A 26,633-nucleotide genomic window follows, 5' to 3' on the forward strand; every position below is an offset into this window, starting at 1 on the left:
AAAAAAAAAAAAAAAAAAAAAAAAAAAAAAACGAAATACGCTTTGTGAAGCATTCTTGTAATTCTGTTCGTAATCTTATCTGAAGTTTGAAGCAAAAAGTCTAAAAACTGACGTTCCACCATTTATTAGATAAGAATGTCTTGAAGGTAAACACATTTAAGTCACTCAGTCATACACTTAGTGTCAGCAACAAGCACCTGAATCATCACACATTAAACGCAATGGGCGGGTTATGCATTTTTAATCGCCTTTCGCGCATATCAAAAGAGCTCCACACACAGTCTCAAGGACAAATGTTTTTTTTCAGACACCAAAAAAAAAAAAAAAAAGTAACACTCTGGTTTGAGACTATGCTGCATTTATTCTGGCATCATCTATGCTCTCCCGTCATTCGGGTAGCATATGGTAGCATATAGCTATCCTTACCTAATTTATTTTTACCTATAAATGGTATTCAATTTTGTTTTAGACGGAAGTAACCTTACGCATACTGCCTTGACTCATTTTACAAATATAATTTGCTTTATTTCTTTCAGAAATAATAATGCAATCTATATTTTACTTCAGATCTACTGCACATTATCTTTAGTGGTTAAAAAGAGTTTCTAAAATTCTAAAAGACATAGATACACCTTTAATTTTAGCATATCATGATATTACAATTAAATTATGACAAAGAATTTATCACTTTACTCGCATTAACGGGTTTACTAAAGTGATAAAGATTTTATTTTAAACCACTTTCAATTTAAATCTGCTTTTATTACTAATAAAACGTTATCTGAAATAAATGAAAAATGTCAAGTTCCCCAAGAGGATTTTATAAGCAATATACTAAGCAAGCAAATAACGAAGGTCGTATATGCTCCGTAAACCATAATCGTGTTAGTATTTTCGGAAGCTTCACAAATTTCATAGCGCAGACATCCGTTGATCTTCTTGATGAGAAATGTGTATTTTATTCTTCTTCTAAAGAAAATACTCAGTTCGTCGTTAAAATTGCTTACAAAGAAAAAGAGATGATCAGTGGATCATGGCTGTGTTTTAGATGTTCAGTTTGGAACTATGTATGAGAACTTAAATTTCTGTCACATATATCAGCCGATAGTGAGTGGACAGATTCTGATGAAATTCAGTATTTAGGATATTAGTAAAATTGTTCAAGACACGTCAGTCAAAAAAAAAAAAAATCAGCTTACGCCTTTTATTCCCGTATAGGGAGTAGGCGAGGCCGTTCAGCCCTAACTTTTGGAGACTGAGTGGGCAGTTCAATCTCCACTGGCAGCCAATCAGAGATAGCTGGCCCAAGGCTATCACTAATTAAGTGGCACACAGTGAAGAGAGACGGCTCAACAAGTGCCGCCATCTCGTGGTCCCTAACACTAGTATTTAATGTCTGAAATAATGTGGGTTCTATGGTCGATTTTCTTGAGTTTACGGGACGAAAAACCCGAGTTTCTGGGAGAAAAAACCCGCTTGCCCTCCAAAGATCGAATAACTCGGGAACCGGTTAAAAAAAGGCTTAGAAAAATTTCCTCTAGTCGCTGACTAAATTCGAAACCAAGAAGTCTTCCTTCGTGCGGTCAAGCGCCGTGGTGTGCAAACGCCACATCCACTGAGCTACAAAAGCTAGTTTACGTGATAAATCAGACGTTTTTAAGTACTTAGACAAAATAGTTCAAAATTATGCGAACTTATATGTTAGTGTTGCACTGAAGATTTAAGACGTTCAGTGTCGAATTCATGTTTTGCGGACTTTTTTTTAAAGACCAATGATTTGAGTGACTAATTATGCATATAGCATCTATTTAAACCTTCCATTTTAATTTGGAAAACTACACTTGAAAATAAATTAAATGCTTCGAGTCAGTAAAGACGGGAATGATTAATAGTCAGCGAAAGCTGAGAGAGAAAGACAAGCTAAATGTCTAATATATCAAAGAAACTAAAGGACTCACCCGTATTTCTCCACCCTCTAGCATAATAAGGCAATAATCTATTGGTCCAGCGGCAAGAAAGAGTAAAGATGTCGAACGATGAGTCCTGAACTTGAACAGTATTTCCGTGGTGCTGCGAGCATCTTGAAGAGGAACGTTGAGGTAACTTGCTCCGTAAAAGGAGGCTGAAAAAAGAAAGACAAGCTTAGAGGAAAAGCGACTAGTTGTTATTCGAGATTAGTAGCTGTTTTTTATATGAGTCGGCTTTTGATTAAGAAAACAATTTTTGATTTATTAAATAGCCTTCATCGAATACAACTGGATTATGTTAGATGAGGTCGTATTGCATGACAGAAAACAAAACAAAAAAAGGACAACTGTTCGTGGTGATTTGTTTTACTTCCAATACAGTTATTGTGATCATAAATGGCTTCACTATACCTGAATACGATCACGCAAATTATGCAGCATTTCCTGTCCTGAAGATCGAAGTTAGAGCCCCTAAATATTGCCACTATTTCTCTATTTCTACAATAAACAGTTGTTCACCAGGAGCACATCAACGTGATGTACCTGAAATAACTAACAACTGGTCAAAATGATTAGTTTAGTTTGGTGAGCGTTATCATTTTCAAGATCCATTAATTCTAATAATTTGCCTCCATTTTCTGGCTGAAATAGGATAACCTTTCTCCACGCAGTTGAATATTTTATTCGAAGTCCTTTATAGACCCAATTTAAAGTATATGGAAACCGTTAATGTCTCTTAGATTTAAAAGACATTAAGCATGCATTATGTACACTACAAGAGCACATCGGAGTTTTATAAGTTTATGTTGACATCCTTAATAAACTAATGCACCTATTAATGAATCTCTACAGGTGAGGTGTAACTATCACGCCAAACAAAATTTCTACTCCCAAAGGACTCATCAAAAGCTTATTGAGGTAAGGACGAGAGAAGTTGTAATTATGCCACTGACCTACATCCAGATGTATGTAGGTCATCAAAACAAATAAATAATTAACGTGGTAGTTACACGTAGATTCAAAAAATAGAAGCTAATTTCCATCTGCGCACATGCAATGGTGTGGTTACACAGCCATCTGCAATACTCCTGTGACAACTTAACTACGTACTGAACAGAGGTTAAGAGTTGCGACTGTAAACAGTCTGTTGTAGGCTTGTGTTTGCAACCTCTTGTTCCTCGGACAAACATCAGTGAGTATTAAATCGAAAGAATGTAGTGGCAAGGTCATTGAAAAAAATCTTCCAACCAACACCGTTACTATTTTTCAAGCAACTATTGTTACTTACGTCAGATAACAGGACGAGATAATCATGGTCCAAATCGTAAACCCGACCCTGATAGCTCAGTCAGTTTCGACAATGCCCTTCGTTTGGAAAGACCTGAGTCCGAATCCCATCTACCAAGCGAACAACCTTTTCGGAGAATCCCATAATCAGTTTATGGGATTCTCAGGCTGACAGTTTACATACAAAATATACTTATAGGGTTAACAATCTTATTCTAGAATTATGGTTACGAAATTCAAGGATACTTAGGTCATGGGGGGCCGCTCAGTGGTTCTCAGAGGCCGTTAAGCGGCGTCTGAGAACCACTAATGATGATGATGATAACAATCTTCATATCGCTGAACTGTTGCGTATGTAGAACATAGCACCGACTTGTGATTTATTTCGAACTACGGCTGAAGCAACCAATAGTCGACGCTTTTTCTCTGTTATTTTGTGTGTGTGTGTGTGTGTGTGTGTGTGTGTGTGTGTGTGTGTGTGTGTGTGTGTGTGTGTGTGTGTGTGTGTGTGTGTGTGTGTGTGTGTGTGTGTGTGTGTGTGTGTGTGTGTGAAGCATCTGGTCTCAGTTGTCCCTATACACGTCATTAATCTCATTATACATCACAGCTGCGCAGATGGAAACGACATTCTTTTGAATGATCACTCATGGGAGTGCCTTTCGCACTTCTTGCCATCTAGAATTTAGAAAAAATTAGTGATAACATGGCCCAGGTATCTAAAGCTAGTAGGGCAGAGTAATAAGCATTATATATTACGTGTATTAGTTTAGTATATTCTTCAATTGAGTATAATAATTATCATAATGATTACCATTATTACCAAATGTATCATATTTTATTTTTGTATATACTTTATCATCTAGCTACTGTTTTAAATGAATGGACACGTCTAAATAAACAGCACTTCCCTATTGTAAATATGCCGTATAACAATCATGCTAAAGGTATACAAAGCTAAGCTGTGGTGAGTTTTCCAATTCTCCGCATTTTTTTTTTTTTTAAAGGACATGTGCGGACATGTTCCTGAGATGGCCAGGTAGGGTCTATATGTTAATATTTATTAAAAATTCAATGAATAAATTGAAGATATGTTTATCTATGTACCTTTAATTCATTCTTATAACCAGGGAGAGAGAGAGAGAGAGAGAGAGAGAGAGAGAGAGAGCCGAAAAGACAAAAAAAAAAAAAGAAGAAGAAGAAAAAAAAGGCTCTCTGGAGAAGACAAAGAGAAAAAAAGAGCACGCACGCACACACACACACACACACACACATACGACCGGCACAGAAAGAGCCCTCTTTTGATGTCTCTGTCTGATGTCCGTAGGGAACTGCATGTGCTTAAAGTCATTAGCAGCATTATTTAGTGAACTCCGACTATGAAACTAAATTTGCTTTCTTCCTTCTTACTTTAACCACTAATAAACTACCGAAGCAGGTAACTGTGGTCTGTTTAAAGGACATTCTAAGCAAGCAGAACCATTTGGAACCATTTTATTGGAGAATAATCACTCCGCCACATCACTGTACTATTCCCTGCGGATGTGTGTGTGTGGGAGGAGGGGGGGGATGAGAAGGAGAAGACGGAGGTGGAATTAATGATTCGACTTCTCCCCCCTAGAACGTGGAGCAAGCCGCTTCCTGCCAACAGCTCTTGATGGCCACTTATCGATCACCCAGTGGCGAAGTCGAAGCCGACAGTAACGACTTGCAGATTATGGCGCGAGAATTCATTATTAGAGCGGCAATAGCGTGATACGGCCGGTTCTCGGCTAGCACGAGAAAGCGTCGGCGTGTAATACAAATTATGCAATACACTATCAAGTCACAGGGATTATAGAGATCAGCATTAAATGCTCGGCATTACAGAAGGGTCGCGAGTTGCCAGTGCTAGAGGACTGTGCGCAGAGACAGGGCAATAATCTGAGACAGATAAATGGGCGAAAACCATTAAAACAGACCTAAATGTCGGCTAAGTTTAAATTGCATCGAGGAAACTCCTTAGTCGAGCTGGTGGGGAGTAACTGAGATTTCGCAGAAGGGAGTTAACCACTCTGACTTTGATGTATAGCCGAATCCACGGTCTAATTGCTACTATGCTTCGTGTATACATTAATTTATTTCAACCCTATCCTCTCCCTTCTGGACAGAGTCTTTCCAATCATCTCCACCTAGTTAAATCAGCATAAAGCCATCCCACAAGGGTACTTCCTTCATTACCACTTAGGGTTAAGTTCGTGTAAATGATGGCGTTCTTGGGGGGATGTCGTTAAGGGCGACCAGTCCTTCAAATGATGTCGTTTGAGTTCGTTCTGTACGTCGATTAGCTGATTAACGGTGCATTACTCGAGTTGAAATCGGTTTGGGTGCTGTTTTCCCGAATTTGATATACTCTCGACACCGTTGTTTTACTCCCTTCAAAATTTGTTTCATTCGTTAGTGGACAACTTCAGAAATGTTTCCTCATTAAGCTTCTTTTTGTTTTGAGTTGTATTAAAATAATAATAATAAAAAAAATAATAAACTTTCGTAGGTACGCTCCATGGTATGATTTTTTGTCTTCTAATCACGTTGAGAAGTAGTTGATATTCTTACAAGACTTGTTACGTGTTCTGACGGCGAAGGAGAAAGTGTTATCATATGCTTTGACGAGAAAATCATCGCTTGTTTGTTCCACTTCTCGAGGAAAGTTAATAATGTCGCGAAGACAATAATGAGGTGTTCGTGTGATGTCATTACTTTGCTCATCACTCACTAAGACGGATGAGTTTAGTTCTCCACAACACCAGAATACCTAAATTGGCAGTTATGCATGTGGCTACAACAGGAGAAGGAAAGAGTTAGAACCACTGGGAACTATACAGGAGAACACAGATGATTCGTACAGGGGGGGGGGGGGTTCTACTTTATTTAGCGCTGCTCTCCCCACAAAGCTGTAGTGGTAATTTAGGAAGAAAGTTACTTTTCAAAAAAACATCACTCAAAAGCACTTAAAAACTATTCAATTATAACTACCAGTCTCCAACATAATCCATCTTCTCTGCACTGTCAGTTTTTCCTGCAGTAATTAATTAAACAAATTTTGTATTTATTTTTTTACAAATCGGAATGTTAGAAATTAAAATTTGACCTCTCCTAACAACAGTCGCACCCTTCTACTAATCAACAGACCGACTATAAGGGGGTGTGCCCCGCATTTAAGAAATTACGGGATCAAACTGTCTTTGATCCTTACATAATTCATTAACTTATGCTAATAAGTGTTTACACATTAAGCCTATTTTTTTTTTATATGAACTTCATTACTTATAGAGTGATTACACTTTTTTTTCCTATCGTACACTCCTTAACCTCGTATCTCATTCATCAATTATAAAACAGTTTACATCGGAGAGCGGAAGAAAAGGTGATTTGTAGGATGGAATAACGATACACATATAATAGCAATCAGACTGGTTTTATTAAAACAATTACTTTTGATCGAAGGCTTATAAATACAGTTATTATTGTTATTATCACAGTTTATTATTCTTGTATCACTGAAATTGCGTATTCGTATACAAAGTAAGTCAATGATGCTTCTGTAGAACATTCGAAGACTAAACTCGATGATTTTAAAAAAAGGGAGTTTACCCTTGGGGATTTTTGTTTTCTAATGATTAAGCTAAATCACCACAATCGTAAGAATGATTTCGTTTTAGTGATTGAGAATGATTGAATGATTCACTTTAGACACAATAGGAAGAATGACCTTTATTGATGGAAAAAAGTTGCATACCAATTCCAGATGCGAAGAACTTTTGTAATAAATTTTCAGTGGTATGTTAATTAGTCTCGCGTGCAGATCGTAGTGCAATCCTATGATGATTTGGTTTCCAGATTATCCAGCCTAATACAAGATGTGATAGTTTAAAGATAAAACACATCAGGGATTGTTTCTGCGTTTAAAAAAAACGCGGATTGAATACATTTTACGGTATAGCTGTTTGTTTACTCCCTGTCTCTATTATAAAATGAAATTAATGATACACAGATGTCCAAAAGTAAAGGACGAACTATATTTTTACCTGTATATCAAAAAATATTCATCAAATATAAAAAAAACTGCAGCCAAATATGGACATAAATTTATTGGCATCATTCGTACAAATTAAATTGCAATCTTTTTTTTTTTTTTTTTTGGCAAAAGGTACAAATTTCCTAAGGACGTAGTTAAGGAATTAATGTACAGTGCTTACAGAAAGCTATGTGGAGAGACACTTCAAGTATATCATATGTCCACCTTTGAACTGCGATATAGCTTTCACAACGTCGTACATACTTGGCATCACGTGATTCAGGATTTCCTGAGGCAAACTTGTCCACCTCCTTCAGAGCAGGGCCTTGTTCGTTTTCTGGAGGGGAAATTTTGAGCAGCAGTGCGTCTCCCTATTGCGTTTGGGACGCAATAGGGAGACCGGGGGTTGGGGTTGAGATCTGGGAGCGTACTGGGCACTCGATTCAATTAATATCCTCGGTCTCTAGAAGTATCTCCACTGTTCGTGTACGACGTGGAGTGGGATTGTTATCTATAAAAATGAATTCTTCACAGAATAATTAAACATGAAGTTGAAGAACTTCGTTGCAATATTGTTCACCAGTCATAGTCCCTTTTTTTTCCAGCACTTGTTACTCGGTACATCCATTAAGCATAATACCTCTCCACACCATGACCCAAGCACCACCCTTTCAAAAACATTCTCGAGATGGTAAGCAGTACCACTTTCACGGCAGATCAAGTGTCGTCTGGAATCAGAGGAAAGACTAAAACGACTCTCATCCGTAAAGAGTACATTTGCCCATCGGTATCGTGTCCAATTTTTATGGACACAAACGTGCTCTACGATGAATGGCGGATAAAAGAACGCAGACTACTAGCCTTCGGGCATATAAGCCTACTTGTCGCAGACGTCTTGCCACCGTTTGTCGAGATATCCGTGTACCTGTGCTTAAATGGAGCCAACTTGCAAGCTGACCTGCCTTCGTGCGTCGATTACGTTCTGCTGTTATAACCAAAAATCTGTCTTCATGCTTTGTGGTAAAGCAAGGTTTTTTTGTTTACGTTGGTTTGAAAAATATCGTCTAGATGATTACAAGAGCTCCTAATTTGCAACTTTATTCATTCACGAAAAGCGCTTCCTTCAAACACAATTCGCTTAGTGCAGCCTTTTGTCCTTTATCTTGTTGAGTGCTCCCACGTGACCTCCTTTGCGAGCGATTCGAAAATTTGAATGGGTACCCGCTTACTACTCGAAATCGTTATACCAAATCTTAGAGTTCTGTTTTCACGACGTTAACACAAAGATTGTTGTACCAGTACTTGTTGACCACTGGAACGTGAAAAAGGACTGAAGCCTATCAGTATGATATTACAACACTCATGAGTCCATTTCTAATGATCGTATGCGAGTGCTACTCGTATTTTGCCAACAATGTATACGCGCACCCATCACATATACACACGTAAACTTGTACCAGTAAAAACACATTGCAATTCACATTTCTATACCACATTCACTTAAGATATTCGCGTTTAACATGCGAAGTGCATCCGCCTTAAAATAAAGCTATTCGCTATAAAATCCGGACATGTTTTTATTTGTGTGCACTTTGAGGTTTTCAAGTATCCAACATTGGCAAATGATCGTCATTCAGACAAGGTTTTTTTGCCCCAATGCACAAGAGACAAAGGTGTGTTTTTCACATTGGTTGGGTCATTCCGGTAGTGTCGTAACGGGATTCTAACAGCTCCCTGGCCAGACATAACGGGAGAAAATAACGGCATACAGCAACAATTTCTGTCGATTAATGCGGACCGGCATTCTTGAGCGGAGTCCGCTATTTTCTTCGGAGGAGCCAGCTGCCGTTGATGGTCGTTCAGCCGCAGTGTCTAGCGTTTCGCTGGAGTCGCCCGAGCAACGGAGTGCGTAGTGACACGCTGTGAGAAATGGGGTGTCACAGTTGTGCACATGGCTGGAGACAGCCACGAAAGCTTGGTGTGCTGATAAATGGACGATGCCGCTAGCACAGAACAACGTTTTATGTGCACCTCCTCTTCCTCCTCCCGCTTTCCTGTCTGTTCCGAAAACACCGTAGAGAGCATAACTCGGGTCGGTCCCCGTTCACCCATGTTGGTAGCGGCACTGACGAATAAATAAAAAGCATTACAGAAATACTCCAAGTTCATATGATCTGTTAGTAAGTCGCCATTATAACGAAAGGCGAAGCGAAATATACGGAACTGTTGTACCTCGTGTTACAGTGCTCTACATACAGTTCGCACCTCGTGTTGCCACTGGTGTAGTTCAGTTCCAAGTGCCTCTGTGTTATATGCAATTGCTTGTACTTTAAGGAATACCGAAAGATATGTGTGTGTGTGTGTGCGTGTTCCCGTTTTGGAACACACATTTCTTTATGCATTCTCAAGGATCACTCGGAAAACATAAACAGACGAGAGACTCCTTCTAGACTTTATCTATGACATCACTTGTCTGTATTCTGGTTCCTTTTTTTTTTATTATCCCACATCGATCTATTTCCTGTTATTAACTTTTTATAATTGAAAAGTTTAATTGATCTTATTCATCGTTCATGATGTCATTGAATTATTAGCGAACAATGTTATTTGAGGGTAAAAACAGGTGAAGGAATTTTCAGATTTAACGTATCTCCCATTCCAGATTCAATTGAGACATGTTGGCTTTCTCATGGTTACTCATACGCTTACCACTCACCCACTTACACGCAACGCTGTTCCCATTGGCAGAGTGGGAAGAAGGACACGCATTATTCGAGTAAGAGGAAACTTAAGTTCATAGGTCGTTTAAGGTTAAAATAGAATTTCTGTATTCCTTTTCAACTGAATCTGAATTAAACGGATGACGAGGGTACAGATTTGTCTTCATTTCTCCAAGAAGCGTCCAACTTAATGTTATAATACATTCGTATTAAGGTATTAGCTATATCGACACTCAATGTCAAACCCAATGCGGTTCTTTAACAGCAGCATTTCCACAGAAAAATGAATTTAAAATGAGCTTTATTGTCTTTAATCATATGTAGTGCAAACTATCTTGTAGAACAGGACGATATTTATTTTACCACATTACACTCTCAAAACGGTATGAATTACATTTGTACGTTCATCATAAGTTTAAAAGATATAAATAAATATAAAAAGAAAAAGAAAATACTTGAAATCACGACTCAATAGAGAAAAAAAAAAGTATGCCATACCCGTCTAGTTTTGGTCGAGAACAATCTTCAGGATTTTAAGTAATTTACAGGTACAATGATGAAAAATTACTAAGAAAGGGACCTAAGTGCTTTTTGTACTATTGTGGGGGAGAAAAATGGTGATTCATTATCAAAGCATTAGTATATACGCGAATAAGTATTTGAAACATTTCGTCTTACTTAAAATAACTATGTCAGCGATCAACTCTTGACACATCCAAGGCTATTTAAGATCACCTAATGTCCACGCCTGGTTTGTTCAACGTCGAGTAAGAAGTATTTAGTGATGGTTGTCTTGAACAGAGACCCCATCTTGAACTTTTTTATTTACTAATTTATTTATAGTACGGGAACCCTCCTCTGAACACTACATTCTCTGATGTCATCTTAAAAGCATGCAGCTACTAAGACGATATTTGTGTGGTTGAATCGCTAGGTGACGTATTTTCCGAGTGTTAATTAGAGAGCCAAGTTAAAAAGATCAGAAAAGGTGTGTGATGAATCTCTCGCTTTGAACTACCCTTGTGCTAGCTTTTGATCAAGGAAAGTAAGTGACAAACAAGAAAACAGTAAGATAGATGTTTCTTACGGTGAACGCAAACCCATCACTTTCTCTTTCAGAGATGAGTGATGAGATTATCCTCTCGTGCACATCAGTTTTCCCCCCTTAGAAGTGAATGATATACAAGGAAATTTGCTGGACAACATAATGATGAAACTGCTTCATGCGCCTTAAGCTTAGTTCTTCAGGATGCACTTAGTCTATAAAAAATAACGCGAAATATGTCATGAGTTGGGCATCTCTTCCAACAATCACTACAGCATGCCACATTCTCTTACAACCTCACTTATATTCAATAACTGCTGTATTTTTAAAGTCAATATCTTCGCTGGTGGCATCTATTTTCGGTCAATGTTAATTGCTTATAAATTGGAGAGATTTCTTATTAGCCTTTGCTATGGATGCGCCTAACAGTTTGTTCAGATGGGCCATCCAACAAAGTCTGTTGGTCTGATACTAAATTTCTGTATTTATCATGCATGAAAAGCAACCAATCTTGAATCGAAGAAAATTATGTAAGAATACGAGATGAGTGTATTGTTTGTTATATGCGCCTGTTGATTTGCTTTTGTGGGAGCAAAAATCCGAATTTTGTATAAAAAAAAACATTAACAGTACAAAAACATTGTTAATGTTTTTTTATTAACATTAACATTAACATAAAATTTTTATAAACATTAAGACTGGTGGAATTCTGCCTAAACACGAAAGTGTTGCCAATACCTTTTTTTTTTTTTTTTTGCAATCCATTATAAATTATATATACAAGCAAATATATGCTTATATAAGTATTATCAAATAAAAGAAAGAATTTTCGTGAATTCTGAAAAATATGTGCACATTTTCTGTTAGCTATTTTAGATCCCTTCCATCCAAGGTTGTCATTGATCTTAATAAAATTCTAACCCTCCTGCCTACAAGAGTGTTGTGGAATTTATGGACAAACTCTATTCAGAATCTCGCCGCTCTATAGATGGAATATCCAGACGTAGATAGAAAAGGTTATACAAATAAGCTGTATATAAATATCAATAAATAATAATAATAAATTTGTTACATTTCTCATAAGGAATAGTATCGCTTGTTGAAACCTCATGCATTTTCTTAACTATCTCCTTATGTGCATGTTAGAGAGAGAGAGAGAGAGACCATAATTTCACCGATTTCCTACTACGATCTTCATGATAATAATAATAATAATAATAATATATCATTATCAGCCGTTGTCGATCCACTGCTGGATGAAGGCCTTTCCAAGATTACTCCAAACTGTCTGTCCATGGCTCTCCTTTCCCATGCCATTCCTGCAAATCTGATGATATCATCAATCCATTGTGATTTAGGTGGGTGTCGTGGTCGTTTTTCCTCTCGTGGAATCCAATCTAGTACTTCTTTTATCCATCATTGATCTTGTCTTCGAACAATATGTCCAGCCCACTGCCACTTCAGATGTTTCACTCTTCCTATGATGTTAGAGATTTTGGTTTGATTTTTCATCCACGTATTCCTTTTGTAATCCAATCTTGTCATGCATACTTCCTTCCATATTAAATCGTGTTGTTCTTAATTTTTGAATTTCCTTTGCATATATATATATATATATATATATATATATATATATATATATATATATATATATATATATATATACAGGGTGGCCATAAAATAACTTTCCCTCTTTCGAGGCATCTGTAACTAAAATCAATAAACGGAATGAGACCAAATTTTATATTGAGACTTTTGAAGGCATCGGGAGATGAATTCCGCGGGGGGGAAAGTACCAAAAGTCGCCGATAGGGGAAATTTTAGCGCTGGAGGAGCCGAACGCAGTCAAATATTGCAGTAAACGCAGGTAAAAAGGATTACGCAAATTTTACTGTGCGTGACAGCAGCGCCACCAATTCCACTTAAAAAGAGATTGGGAACGTTCAGGCAGTTATTCGAATGACTGACGAATTGTGCTCGATATGCGTCCTACCTTGCCTCAGCGTGCTTTACTTGTTAAGTTGTTTAACCTTAAACAGTGCAATGCCGTAGGGGCCCCTTCAGGAATTTAGAAGGTTTCATAACCTGCGTACAGGTCCTATGTCAACTGTAGCACTGAGAGCTATGATTAAGAAGTTTGAAGAAACTGGATCACTAGGAGTTAGACCTGGCTGAGGACGGACAGCTAATCGAAAATCGTGTATGTGGTCCAGGGGACCCTGATTCTGATGAATAAAACATTATTTCCTGTGAGTTCAGTCACTACATTGATTTTTGTGTCTCTCGCAAGTTGTTGTTTTAGTTTAATTATTATTATTCTTATTATCATTGTAACGCGCAACACATATCCAGCTGGGATGAGTGACACAGTTGTCGCTTACACCGTCGAAATGTTATTATTCCATTTTATCTGCCTTTAATGTAATTATCCGCTTGTTTTCGGTTCCGCCAGCGCTAAAATTTCCCCTATCTGCGACTTTTGGTAACAAGTCTGTTTTTCGCGGAAATCATTTCCCATGCCTTCAAAAGTCTCAACATAAAATTTGGTCTCATTCCGTTTATTGGTTTTAGCTACGGATGCCTCCAAAGAGGGAAAGTTATTTTATGGCCGCCCTGTATATATATATATATATATATGTTAAAGATACCAAGCTATTTTAAACCTGGTTTTACTCCATTTCCCAAGTAAGCAAACAGACAAACAAGTCAAGTTTGCGCCTGCAAGTGTTGCAAGTCTAGCTGACCCTGCACGTAGTGCAAGACCAAGGCAACTCATGGTAAAAGTAGAATAAGCTCTGATCACTAATCTTAATATTCACCCTTAATGCAAAGCACATCGCCTGGAAGAGATGTATGATACTTTGTATTAAAGGCAAGGGGCATATATATATATATATGTGTGTGTGTGTGTGTGTGTGTAGAAAGTTTTTTTTTTTTTTACCTTGGGTATAATATACGTTATACGTTAAAGATACCAAGCTATTTTATATGTATATAAATATAAACTTGGTTTTAATCCATTTTCCAAGTAAGCAAACAGAGAAGTAAGTCAAGTTTGCGCCTGCAAGTAGTGCAAAGTTTATATTTATATACATATGAAACAGCTTGTTATCTTTAACATTATGTATATATATATATATATATATATATATATATATATATATATCCAGTTTTTTTTTATTTTTTAGACATACTCATAATTACAAACCCAATGATTTGTACAAGCTCATTCAAGCAAGCTTTTACAAATACAAGCGTTAAGCGGATTCGAACCCAGCGCATTTGTAGTAAACGAACAGTAGTTTACCAAGTGAGCTACAAAAGTAGGCACTTAGTACAAGTATCCGACAAGCACCGTGAAAGTTCAGCATCCTCAACTTAAAACAGTAGTTTAAAAAGTAGCAACTTAAGCGCACTCTATTCTTATCAGCAATTAATAATAGTTTTAAATCCCTCTTCTATAATGAGGCTCTTGAACCTCATCCTCTTTAGAGCACTTACTGTTACTGCTAGTCTAACCGTACAAGAGTACAGTTAGACTAGCAGTAACAGAAGTATTGCTTTTGATGTCATAAAGAGTTGGAGAAACGTCATACGATGATGGAGAGTTCGACACCAATTAGATGAGTACGCCGAGATCTCTTAGCTACGTACTTGTGGTTGCAGTTTAAGAGCACCTCTAAACATAAAGACGGTAAACGTGACGTTTCGTCAAGTGTGTCCGCCCCGATGTGAGTTTGTGTGCGTGCGTCAGTAATTAATCGCAGGAAAACTTTAACTAGCCACATCCCTCCCGCAACGTTTCACGGAGTAAGTTCCATTGTTTCGACCCATTTCCTTTCGGGGGGGGGGGGGCACTCGGAACCCAGATGGATCTAATTACCTTCAAACTAATGTTGAATTAGATTTATTGTACAAGTTCACGGAGAGAACGTCTCGCTATTATGACATTCGCTGTCGTATGGGTAACTGAATGATCTTGACGGACTGCACTTCCGGTAAACGGTGCTCAGAGATGGGAGTTAATAAAGTCAGTTCGGAGAGTGGAAGAGGAGGAAGACGACCGAGTGGGACGGCAACTGGCGCTCAGAGAGAGAGAGAGAGAGAGAGAGAGAGAGACAGATCGTGCAGAATGCTGTTCAAGTGAAGAAATATAACAAATAAATAAACAAACAACTAAATGCGCCCCATTTCGTTGTTCCTTTGACTTAAACATAGACAGGAGAAACGCCGTTATTCAGTTGGTTGTATGTACTCTAAGCTTAGTTTATTTCTACTCTTTAGGAGCAAAGTACACATTTTTTCGAGAGAAAAACCACGTTATACATATAAGGATAGAAGAAATCAGCTCAAGGGCATTTTTCTATTGAACCCTTTATAATTCATCGATTTGTCAATACAAGATTTCGCCTATTTCGATTTTCGTGAAAGTAAAACAAGAGGATCGGATTAACATTGAGTGATCAATTGTATCGCGCGCGCGTGTGTGTGTGTGTGGTGTAGGGAGCCCACAGATTTAAAAGTTCTGAAGAAAAATAAAAGGAGAGAATACATGATGTCAGAGACAGAATCATATTAAAATGAAGATATCAAAAGGCAATATGACGTTATTAATTTTCAGGAATGTATAAGCAGAGATCATCTAAGTGATTACTTAAACAGAACAGAAGATAAAAGATTAGTAAAACAAATGCTTCGCGCAACACTGATAAAAACTCAGAGGATAATCAAGATATTGGTGGGGGGGGGCAGAATTGAAGCAGCGAAGAGTGCCTCAAGAGATGACCGAAATGTAAGAAGTGATCTAAATTAGTTTATTATTTTCCAGAAACTTGACAAGTGATAGAAGAAAGTTGTTGATCGGAAACAAGTAATGAGATATTAACTATGTTCAAATTCCCTAAGATGACAATCCAAGTGACAACAGAAATATAAATCAATACAAGTACTATATAACGGGGTCTATACTAAAACTTTTAAAATAAGACAAAATAAAGAAAAAATAACGAAAAAAATTCTGCCGTATGTATAACCAAGAGCTATTTAAAACAATATTAATTAAATGTGCAGTCATCATGATATCATATGTAACTGTATACTGAGTCATTTTTGACACGACACATTTCATAACATATAACAGTTACTAGAAAAACCTTCATACTATACTTTTAAAATACATTGGTCACATGAGGTAGTCTCTCAATCTATTTTTTGAACGTAATCTTAGTTATAGAGACATTCAGCATAGAGAAGACCATAATCTATATTATATGTATAGGGCAATTTACAATATTGCTTTTAACAAATGGTTTTTTATATATATATATATATATATATATATATATATATATATTATTAGGATTACCAAGTAATTTTATAAGCTTGGTTATTTAACTCCTAATCCCAAGTAAGCAAACAGTTAAGTTTGCGCCTGAAACATAGTTCAAGTCTAAAGATGGTACAACACCAGGGCAACTCATTGTAAAGGTGGGTAAAGCTCTGATCACTATTCTTAGTATTTCCCATAATGTAAAGCACATCTCACTAGAAGATGTATACTGCAATACATTATGGGTGGGGTCACTACCCAGATCGGTTTCAACCTTTTTTGAGGTCTCCTCAGTGAGTAGCTAGACCCTAAATACCAAGGTTTTAGTAATACAGAGCCTTATCAACTTTACCTATACAAGTTGCTACAAGGCGTTTTTATTTTTAATAAGAATCTCTAGACAATACACAATATTATATACTTGGGGATAGTGTATATCCTAATATACAGTATCCCCAAGTTAAAAAAATTAATTACATCTATATCTCCCCCAGAGATTCTTATTAAAAATAAAAACACATTGTAGCAACTTGTAGAGGTAAAGTTGATAAGGCTCTGTATTACTGAAACCTTGGTATTGGTATTTAGGGTCTAGCTACTCACTGAGGAGACCTCAAAAAAGGTTGAAACCGGTCTGGGTAGTGACCCCACCAACAATGTATTGCAGTATACATCTTCTAGTGAGATGTGCTTTACATTATGAGAAATACTAAGAATAGTGATCAGAGCTTTACCCACCTATACAATGAGTTGCCGTGGTGTTGCACCATGTTTAGACTTGAACTATGTTTCAGGCACAAACTTAACTGTTTGCTTACTTGGGATTAGGAGTTAAATAACCAAGCTTATAAAATTACTTGGTAACCCTAATAATATACAGTATTCCCAAGTTAAAAAATTAATTGCATATATATATACGAGGGTGGTCTGAAAGGTTCTCAGCCTCGACCATAGATGGCAATACTATCGGCAATTTTTTTTTCTAAGTTGGTACATCGGTCATAAGAATCCATGTGAAATTGCAAGTCATTCTATCAAGTAGTTTATTTTATACAGCTAGCTGAAGCACAAGTGTTGTCTGTATCAATTGAAATGGATAAAATTGAGTATCGCGCGGTTATAAAATTCTTTATAAAAGAAGGTTTACTGCCAAAAGAAATTCATTCGAAGTTCATAGAAATTTATGGGCACTCATCTCCTCTGTTTTCGACAATTAAGAAATGGGCTGCCGAGTTTAAACGTTTCCGTACTAGCCTTGAAGATGATCCACGTGAAGGACGTCCAAAAAGTGTAACAACATCAGAAATCATTGATCAAGTGCACAATATGGTATTGGATGACAGGCGAGTCAGAGTGCGTGAAATTGCTGAGATTATAGGCATTTCAAAAGCACGTGTAGGATATATTTTGCATGAAGAATTGCAAATGAAAAAGCTTTGCGCAAGATGAGTAAAGCACTTGCTCACAGCAGATCAAAAACACACTCGCATGCAAATCTCTGAACAGTGCTTGGAGCGTTTTAACAAGAATGAGACTGATTTCGTGTCGATTTATTACTATGAATGAGACTTGGATTCACCATTATACACCAGAATCCAAACAGCAATCAAAACAGTGGACAGAAACCGGTTGTTCAGCGCTAAAGACTACAAAGTCGGTTCCATCAGCAGGAAAGTCATGGCATCGGTGTTTTGGGATGCTAAAGGCATTTTGTTTAGTAATTAACTTGAAAAGGGTAAAACAATAACCGGGGAATATTATTCCCATCTTTTAACCAAACTAGACGAAAAAATTAGTGGGAAAAGACTCGGTTTGCAGAAGAAACAAAATCACCTTTCATATGGACAATGCACCTGCCCATAAAAGTGTTTTGGCAATGACAAAATTAAGGGATCTGCACTAAGAATTGTTGGAACATCCACCCTCAGATTTGGCTCTCTCTGACTTCTGTATCTCCCCAAAACTAAAATTCTTCCTCGCTGGTCAGCGTTTTTCTTCGAATCAAGAGGTGATTGCAGCTGTAGAGGGGTATTTTGCAGATCTTACTGAGAACCACTACCACTACAGGGATGGGATAATGGCGCTGTAGCATCACTGGAATAAATGTATTAGTCTTAAGGGAGATTATGTTGAAAAATAAAAAATAATTTTGAAATTATAAATTCGTTTTTTCATTGTTAAGCCGAGAACTTTTCAGACCACCCTCGCATACATGTGTGTGTGTGTGTGTGTGTGTGTGTGTGTGTGTGTGTGTGTGTGAGCTTAGAATATACAGATTGTCAGATCTGATATCCTTCTAATTTTTATGTCTTGAATTTTTAATAATAGAAACAGATTACTGTAATTAACTTCACGCAAAAATAAAATGCGATATTAAAATTTTATTTTGAGATAATATGTTCTATACATAATATATTTGATAATATACCTCTTGTTATCTGCAAAAAAATGAGATGGAAGTTACATTGTAGGTTAATATATAATCCAAGATATTTTATTGAATTTTATTTTAATTGTTTAATGGCGCCCTAAGTGTTTTAGCGTCTCGTTTTAATTCGGTTATCTTTGCTTTTTTTATCAAAGTAATTAACACGAAAATTACCTCCAAAGTTTGTTATCATGTTGGTTTTCTAAAACTGTTTTTCGTTTCCTTTTTTATTTTATTTTTAATTTTGTCCCTTTTTTATTTCTTAAACGAAGTCTTTACAGAGATGGTTTATGAATAAAAATAGTCACTTATTTCCTTTAGTATACATCCAAGCCATCACCAGATATTATTTAATAATCCGAAAAACCTTTATGTCCAAGTACATAATTTAATAATAACGTCAGGCAACAAAGAAAGAATGAAGAATGAAAGAAAGTGTTTTCCTGTAGCCGTGACTATCGGTCTGGACTGGAAATGGTATGGTTGGGGGGGGGGGGCGCTCAAACAAATTTATATAAAACTTTTGGTATGGAATTGTAGACTTCACAGGATGTTTTGTAATAAAGTAAAGAGACTGACTTTATTAATGAGTAAACATCGGATACTAGGATTGGATATTGGCCATTTACAGTTATGGCAGGAGCAACTAATGCTATCAAATCAGTGTATTACGTTAATTGAGTGTGTTTTTCTCGGTTTGTCTATTTCCAGGAAGGGGAAAAGACCTTCCACCACCGTATAAGACCGACTAAATCCCTTTCGACTTAAAAAAACTCTAATAAAGGTTCTTCATGTCCTAGATGGGGATTGAATCCCAAATGATTCAATTCCAACCAAAGGGCACTGATTAATACTTAGTCGGTATTAATCAATAACGACTAAGCTATGGAGGCTCGACAGTTGGATATTTTCATCAACTGAAAGTCGATCGCTTTTTTAATACTCATTAGCTGATAATCTTTATTACACGTTCCAATTATCCACTTGTGCAGTTACCTACAAAGATGATCACAGATGGAGTCTTTTGCGGTGTGATTACATTCAGTAGGATTACTTCCAGTGCGATTACATCTTTTATGTGTTCTTCCAAGTCGGTTTCCAGACAGAGAAGAACCACATCCTTGTCACCATGACAACAGATGGGGGGATGGGGAATGAAATCACAGGGTGCACGGTTGACTTTTTCGGCGTCTGCCCAGCTACCTAATGACGACGGACAGCTGCTAACGTGGCGTCCGTAACTGATAGCGTCGCTAAATATGGAAGCCCTCGGACATATTTGGTAGGGTAAGAGAAATTCTGTCGTTCTCAAAAGTCATGCCATAAGTAATAAAACCGCGAAACACTTTCTTCCCCACAGTTTTTATGTGGTACAACTACATGTACCCTGTTACCTCAGGGGGGTCGTAAAGGATAGCAACTTTCAAATCGCATGCTTGTTTTCGGAGCTATTGCTTCTGAAGATGTTACCAAAGAAGTTTTCTCTGTGGGTAAGGAGTGCTGTCAAATAAGAATCCTGAAGCCACGCGCCACGCTTCTCCCCCATTTCTCCCTTATTTCTTCTATTTCTTTTCTTGTTACACCCCAATAAAAGCGATGAAACAGAGAGAGACTTTTTTTTTTTTTTTTTTTTTGTCAGCAGGTCATTTAACAACACACGTGCAGGTTCAAAATATGAAAATTGTGTACAATCAGCAGTTTCCGTTTGCATTTGTACCATAATAGAGTTTTAATCTTTTGTACTTTTTGTACATCTTTAGAAAGATCTGAAGGAGAATTGCTTCGGTATTTCAATACTAAATTGTGCATTAAAGGATGCAGATAAGCGACATAATAAATCTATTTGGCATTCCACTCAGAAGGGAAAAACACGTACTTTTTGCAACGCAAGTTAGGAGCTAGGACTTGCACGAGGGTCAAATTACAGAAGGCAAGCGGGAACAGTTTATTTAGAGTTATGGATTAGACTGTCATGGTGTTTTTTAGCTAGACAAAGTACGGCGAGGTGAATCTTTCCAGCTCCCCCCCCCCCCCCTCCTCCAGTGCTCCAAGCTTGTTGTGGCTCTCTGGGGCAACATTTATTCGTGTCCTGAATTCAGAACCGGAATATTTACCAGGAAAAAATGTTTTCTGATCTTAAATGAAATTCAAGTATTTGTATTCAGTATTCTTGCTTAAATGGACCAGAATCAAGTAGCAGTTTTTGGAAAAATAAAAACATATACATGCAACATAAAACGAGAATGGAAGGCATGCAAAAATTGCATCCAATAGAATAAAAATAAAAGATATGATGATGCATTTTGGGTTATACAAATGAAAATATAAGTAAAGATGAAAATGAAGCAACAGAAGCCGGTGATAGGTTGCGATGATTGGATTAAAACTGAAATTTGTGTTTCTCTTGCTGATTTTGACTGTTTCTCTGGGTTAAAAAACAAATAAAAAAAAATTGCGTTCCAGTAAGGAAATCCTTGCCATTTCGTGTGAATAAAATCCACCAATAAAAATAAAAGAGAATATAATTATCAATAACAAAGTTGAAAGTTACAATTAAGAACCATGCCTGTTCATATGAACTGCGTAATGATAATGTAGATCAGGACTATCCAAAGCACTGCCAGCGGGCTGAATGCGGCCCGCGGCGCGATTTTTTTGCGGCCCGCCTGTGGGTTTTGATTTTCACGAGCGAAAAAATAAAATAACAATTTGAATCAAATGCGTCTTAGATATTTTAATTCTATCATTAACGATAATCTCGTGTTGGTAATTTTATTTGGTGTTTTTACATCACTCTATACCCACGTGTGTGTCAAAGAAGCGTTCTTACATTTTGTTCCAACGCGCATGCGCGCGATTAGCGTTGCTCTTTTGTTCAGCTATCGAGGTTGCGTGTGCAGTAATTTGGTGAGCAGCAGCGACACCTATTCTTCTTCTTCTTCATTCCATAGTTTGGATTTTTTTTTTTTTTTTTTTGGATTCAATAGGTGATTTTTCTTCAACGTAGGAGATGCTCTCCGTATTTTATCTTTTACACATTCCTGGTTCTTTCATGCATTTCCCTTTCTGGTCCCACAGTAGTTTTCGAAATTGAGAGCACAGCTATCATTGCATGCACGGAACTCTATCGGAGACTCTTTCTTGATTATGGCAAATTGGAAATTTTTGCTTCGCTGAGCGCATTAGCATTTTCGAATGTCCCGACGAGTGTTGGGGGGAGCGACAGCTGCCATCGTTTATCTCTAAGGAAGTTTATACATATACAATCGCACGTAAGAATGTCAGTAATTGCTTTTACAGAGAAGTAATCTAGTTGACTATTGGAAATAAACAGACTAAGATTAAAGCGAAATTTAACACATCTTCTGTGAACCAGCTCTGAAATGCACGCTGCTTTTTCATGAAAAACATAACAGAAATGCAGCGAAAAGCCAATATATCAATTTTTATTCGAAATGTATATTTGAAATTATATAATCCCAAAACGTGGTGTGATAAAGTACACGTTTTTGGATAGCATTACTGCTATTGTGCTAATGAAATACGTCAATCGATCAAATAAATGAATATTATTCGCTTCCTGAACATGATTGTATTATAAGTTATCCACCTTTTACGGGTTTGGATAGGATATAATATCGTACACTTATAATGTAATGTTGGACCCTGATAGGAGGAACACATCTGCAGAGGAAGAGAAGCATACGGTATACCATATGATGGCTTGAGGTTGTTTGTATTATGACCAAAACATCTAAAGCTATACCACAAACGTGTAGCACGTGGGCAATATCTGCGAAAGATAGATGGCATCAAAGAATATTTGAGGTAAAAAGAATAAAGCAAGAAATGATAAAAGTGGAAGGTGAAGATACTTCCGCATAGGTAGTTTCCCAATATCATGGAAATCATGAACAAGGAAGTTGTAGAAGTCACACTTAATGGTACCGAAAATCTCCTCATACGAAATTATCTTTCGCTTTGCTATCTCCACTTTCAACTGTACAGTATTTTGTGGTCGGATGAGAACTTCAGTAAGTAGACCATTATTGACAATCTATAGCGGTTGACAGAATCATAAACTCTTTCTTTATGTTCTCACGAACTTATTTGATAGATCATAAAACAAACACACGGTATACTTCTTAAACTTTTTTTTTTTTTTTTTTAAAGCCATTTTTCTCCTCAACCTTCTTAGGAGTTCGTGTTCATAGTCATTCTCTGTGTGGTAGAAGAAACAAAAATAGAATCTGCCTTCGTTTGTCCCCACAGTTGGAAAGCTTTGCATGCAAAAATAGCCAGCGTTATCAGGACTTTCCCCCAAGGGGATACGTGAAGCACGTGTGGAAGAAACTACTGCTACTTCGCCTTTTTAAGTGCGCCTAGGAAATAATCGAAAACCGTGGAAATAAGATGTTTTCAAAGCAAATATAGAAAATGCACAGGGGATAACAGTAAATGTCGTAGGTACCGTACGACATCTACGCTTACCATCATACAACAAGCTTTAAAAGACTCCAACTTTTCAATTTATTGTTTGTATTAGAGTACTTGGTTGACGATGTGTTTTTATTTTTGAAATAGGAGTTAAATTTTTACTTAAAAATATTCTTATCAACACTCTCCGATAGTTTTGTTAAAACGGCAAACCTTTTTTTTTTATTAGATCATAATTAACTTGTAATTATGATCTAATTACTTACTTGTAACATGGTCCATTGATTACAAATTACCAATGTATCAGTTTCTCCTGGAGCGGAAGTGTATAATATTACTTCCTGAAATAAATCAAAAACATGCACTCCGTGAGTTTGGCTTGTGATAAGTCAAAGTTATGTCTACATTGACATAACTTTGACTTATCACAACTTGCGTAGTATCGTGTTGGGCTACCTTCACGCACATACAATGGCCTGTGTATGCGTGGGGGTGAAGTGGGCACACACAGGCCATTGTGTGTGCGTGGCACATACAATGCCTGCAGTGGCACACCATCAGGTGCGCAATATGACCACCGTCTCTTATTAGGTATCCATAGGCGTCTGTATGGATCTGTAACCACGATGTTTGCGAGGCATTCAACCGTCTCTGCGTGAAGTAGGATACAGTCAAACCAAGAAAACAGGTTCCCCGCCTCCTTCTATAAATATTCAACGAAACCAAGATCTGATGAATTTGCTGACCATTTAAGATAGGTGATATCATTCATGTGTTTATCAGTCCAATTCCTTATGTCACTGACCAAGATAGCTTAATTATAACCAGAAGAACATACACAATAGCAGGAAGCCATTTTACCTAGTTTGGAACAGGGAGAGTGGTGACATCCTGTTTGAGTGGACAGCATAAAGCGATCAATGTTGTGTGCACTAAACGCTTAACATCTCATCAGCAGTTATTTTCGCTTATGACTTTTAAAGAGGAAAGGGTACCTCGTGGACCTTCAGAGGGTTATCATTTGGAGGTATACTACCTGCATTTTCCATGCTAAATTGTGGCAACCTCACCTGTAGATTTATCCATATCAGGCATTTCATCTTCTGTTCGCCACGAATATTCATTCTTCATGCTTTTTTTACAGTTCCGTAAGCTGTAAAGGAGGAGAAGATTTCGCTTGTATGATGCCATTCTATGTACATCGCTGTTATTTGTGAGCAGCCAACAACGACAAGGCATGTCCTTCAGAGGCTCCAAAGGCCATACCCTTCTGATAGCTACTTTAACACTTTTTATGCACTACTACAAACCAAGTAAACTATGCTAGCGTACATTGCTATTCGTATGTTCATAATGGGGTAGAGTATACTTGTTCCACTATGGCAGTGGTGTTCAACCTTTTTTATTAAGCGAGCTACTTTTCTATAAAAAGTTATTCGGCGATCTACTCTCTTATATAGATCACGTTCCCCCAACCTGATATCTGATTAAGCACAAATAAACAACTAAAAAAATACACAACTAAAAACTTTATTTGTGTATTTAAAAGTTTTTATTTATCACTTTTAATTATTTTAATACAACAAAAAATATATGGAATAAAATATTTATTTCTCTATTTTGGAAAACTAAAGTTAGAAAAAACAACAGATTGATTACTAACGCAAGTTACAGGAAATGCTGGTTGATTAAAAAAAAAGTTAATGTGAAATTTGACATTGTTTGGACCTCGCAATAATTTCCTAGTCAAGTTGATATGAAGAAGTGGCCAATCGCAGACAATCAACCAAATGATCATTTGTAATTTGGTTTCTTAATTGATTTTTTAAAACTTTCATATTTGAAAAAGCGGATTCTGACAAATATGTCGATCCGAAACACGACAGAATTTTTCGCGCAATATCAGTTAATATTGGGAATTTTTCATGTGCATACTTCCAAACGACTTCACTGTTTATTGATTTTAAATGTAAACTATTCTGAATGTTTATTATCTCAAGTTCTACTTCAGCTTGGTTTATATCAAACAGCCCACTAATTTTATTTGAAATTTCTGTGATGTTCAAGTTTTCTTGAAATGGATTATTGATAAAAGATAAATCATTTCAGTTTTATGAAAATCTTTAAATCTTGAATTTACTTCTTCCTCGACTAATTCTATTTCACGAATAAATTCTTTTAAATCATAGCGAAGCATTTCTTGATTTTTTTCAAAAAATTTTAATAAATATGGGAGATGTCTAAATTCGCGGTCATTTATATTTTTCTTTAATAAAAGTAAGTATTGTTGGAAAGTTTTTATTGAACTTAACATGTCAATTAAAATTTTATCTCTACCTTGTAACTCTAAATTTAAATTGCTTAATTTCGTACAGAAATTTACTAAAAATTATAAGTGTAACAACCATCTTTAACACTCAATTGTGGATAAATATCTCCTTTTTCATCAAGAAAAATTTTTATATCGTTAATTAATACAAGAAATCTTTCTAAAAATTGACTTCTGCTGAGCCAGCGAACATTATTGTACAACAGAAGTTCTTCCCTATCATCATCTGCCTGTAATTTAAATAACCGCCGTAGCAGGGCTTTTCCTGAACGAATTTACAATTTTAAATGTAATATCCAAAACATATTTTGTGTTTAATCTTTTACTACACAGTACTTGTTGGTGAATAATACAGTGGTACCTTAAAAAATCTGGATATTTGTCATCGTTTTTACATAATGAAATGAAGCCTGATTTATTACCTATCATTGCAGGAGCACCATCAGTAGTAATAGACATAAGTTTAAAAAGCGGAAGTTTGTATTGCTTCACAAATTCATCAAATGCCGAAAAAATGTCTTCTCCCCTAGTCCTTCCTAATAATGGTATATTTTTCAAAAGTTCTTCTTTACTTTAATAATCTTGAAATACCATGCGAATAAATACCATTAACTGAGCAATATCAGTGAAGTCGTTTGATTCATCAAATTGTAATGAAAACGTAACACACTGGTGAATGTCTGACATTAACCTGGCCTGGAAACTTTTCTCCGGCAATTGGAACTCTTCCTTCCGGCAATTTGAAACCTTGTCTGCGGCCTAGAAGTAGTCTCTCTCTAGCGACGTCTCGAACCGAGAAGCTCCTTTCTGGAAGCGGGAAACTCCTCTCTCAAGCAACGTGGATCCGGGCAGTCTCTCTGACGGCGACTCTGGACCGGGCGGCCTCCTCTCTGACAGCAATTCTGGAACCGGGACCCCTTCTGCTTGCTTCAGTCCCTTTTTATTAAGCCTCCTCTGAGACCTCGCATGAAGTTTGGCAACCCCCAAAGAATTGGCATGAGTCTTTCATCTTAAGTTTCAAGTTCGTCACGCCTTTT

At 36.9% G+C, this 26,633-nt stretch overlaps 1 protein-coding gene across 1 annotated transcript in view; it reads right to left on the minus strand.

Annotated features, from left to right (window-relative positions):
- Nucleotides 1–26,633, minus strand: part of LOC150100661 (chondroitin sulfate proteoglycan 4-like) — a 117,306-nt gene that overhangs the window by 18,856 nt on the left and 71,817 nt on the right. Inside the window, exon 2 of the mRNA XM_090401552.1 lies at nucleotides 1,959–2,122. Within this exon, the coding sequence (XP_090257678.1) occupies nucleotides 1,959–2,122 (164 nt within the window). The remainder of the gene's footprint in view (nucleotides 1–1,958; nucleotides 2,123–26,633) is intronic.

The sequence above is a fragment of the Typopeltis vanoorti genome, chromosome 12, assembly GCF_054136105.1.
Source record: "Typopeltis vanoorti isolate ZY-2024b chromosome 12, IOZ_Tvanoo_1.0, whole genome shotgun sequence".
Classification (NCBI taxonomy): domain Eukaryota; kingdom Metazoa; phylum Arthropoda; class Arachnida; order Uropygi; family Thelyphonidae; genus Typopeltis; species Typopeltis vanoorti.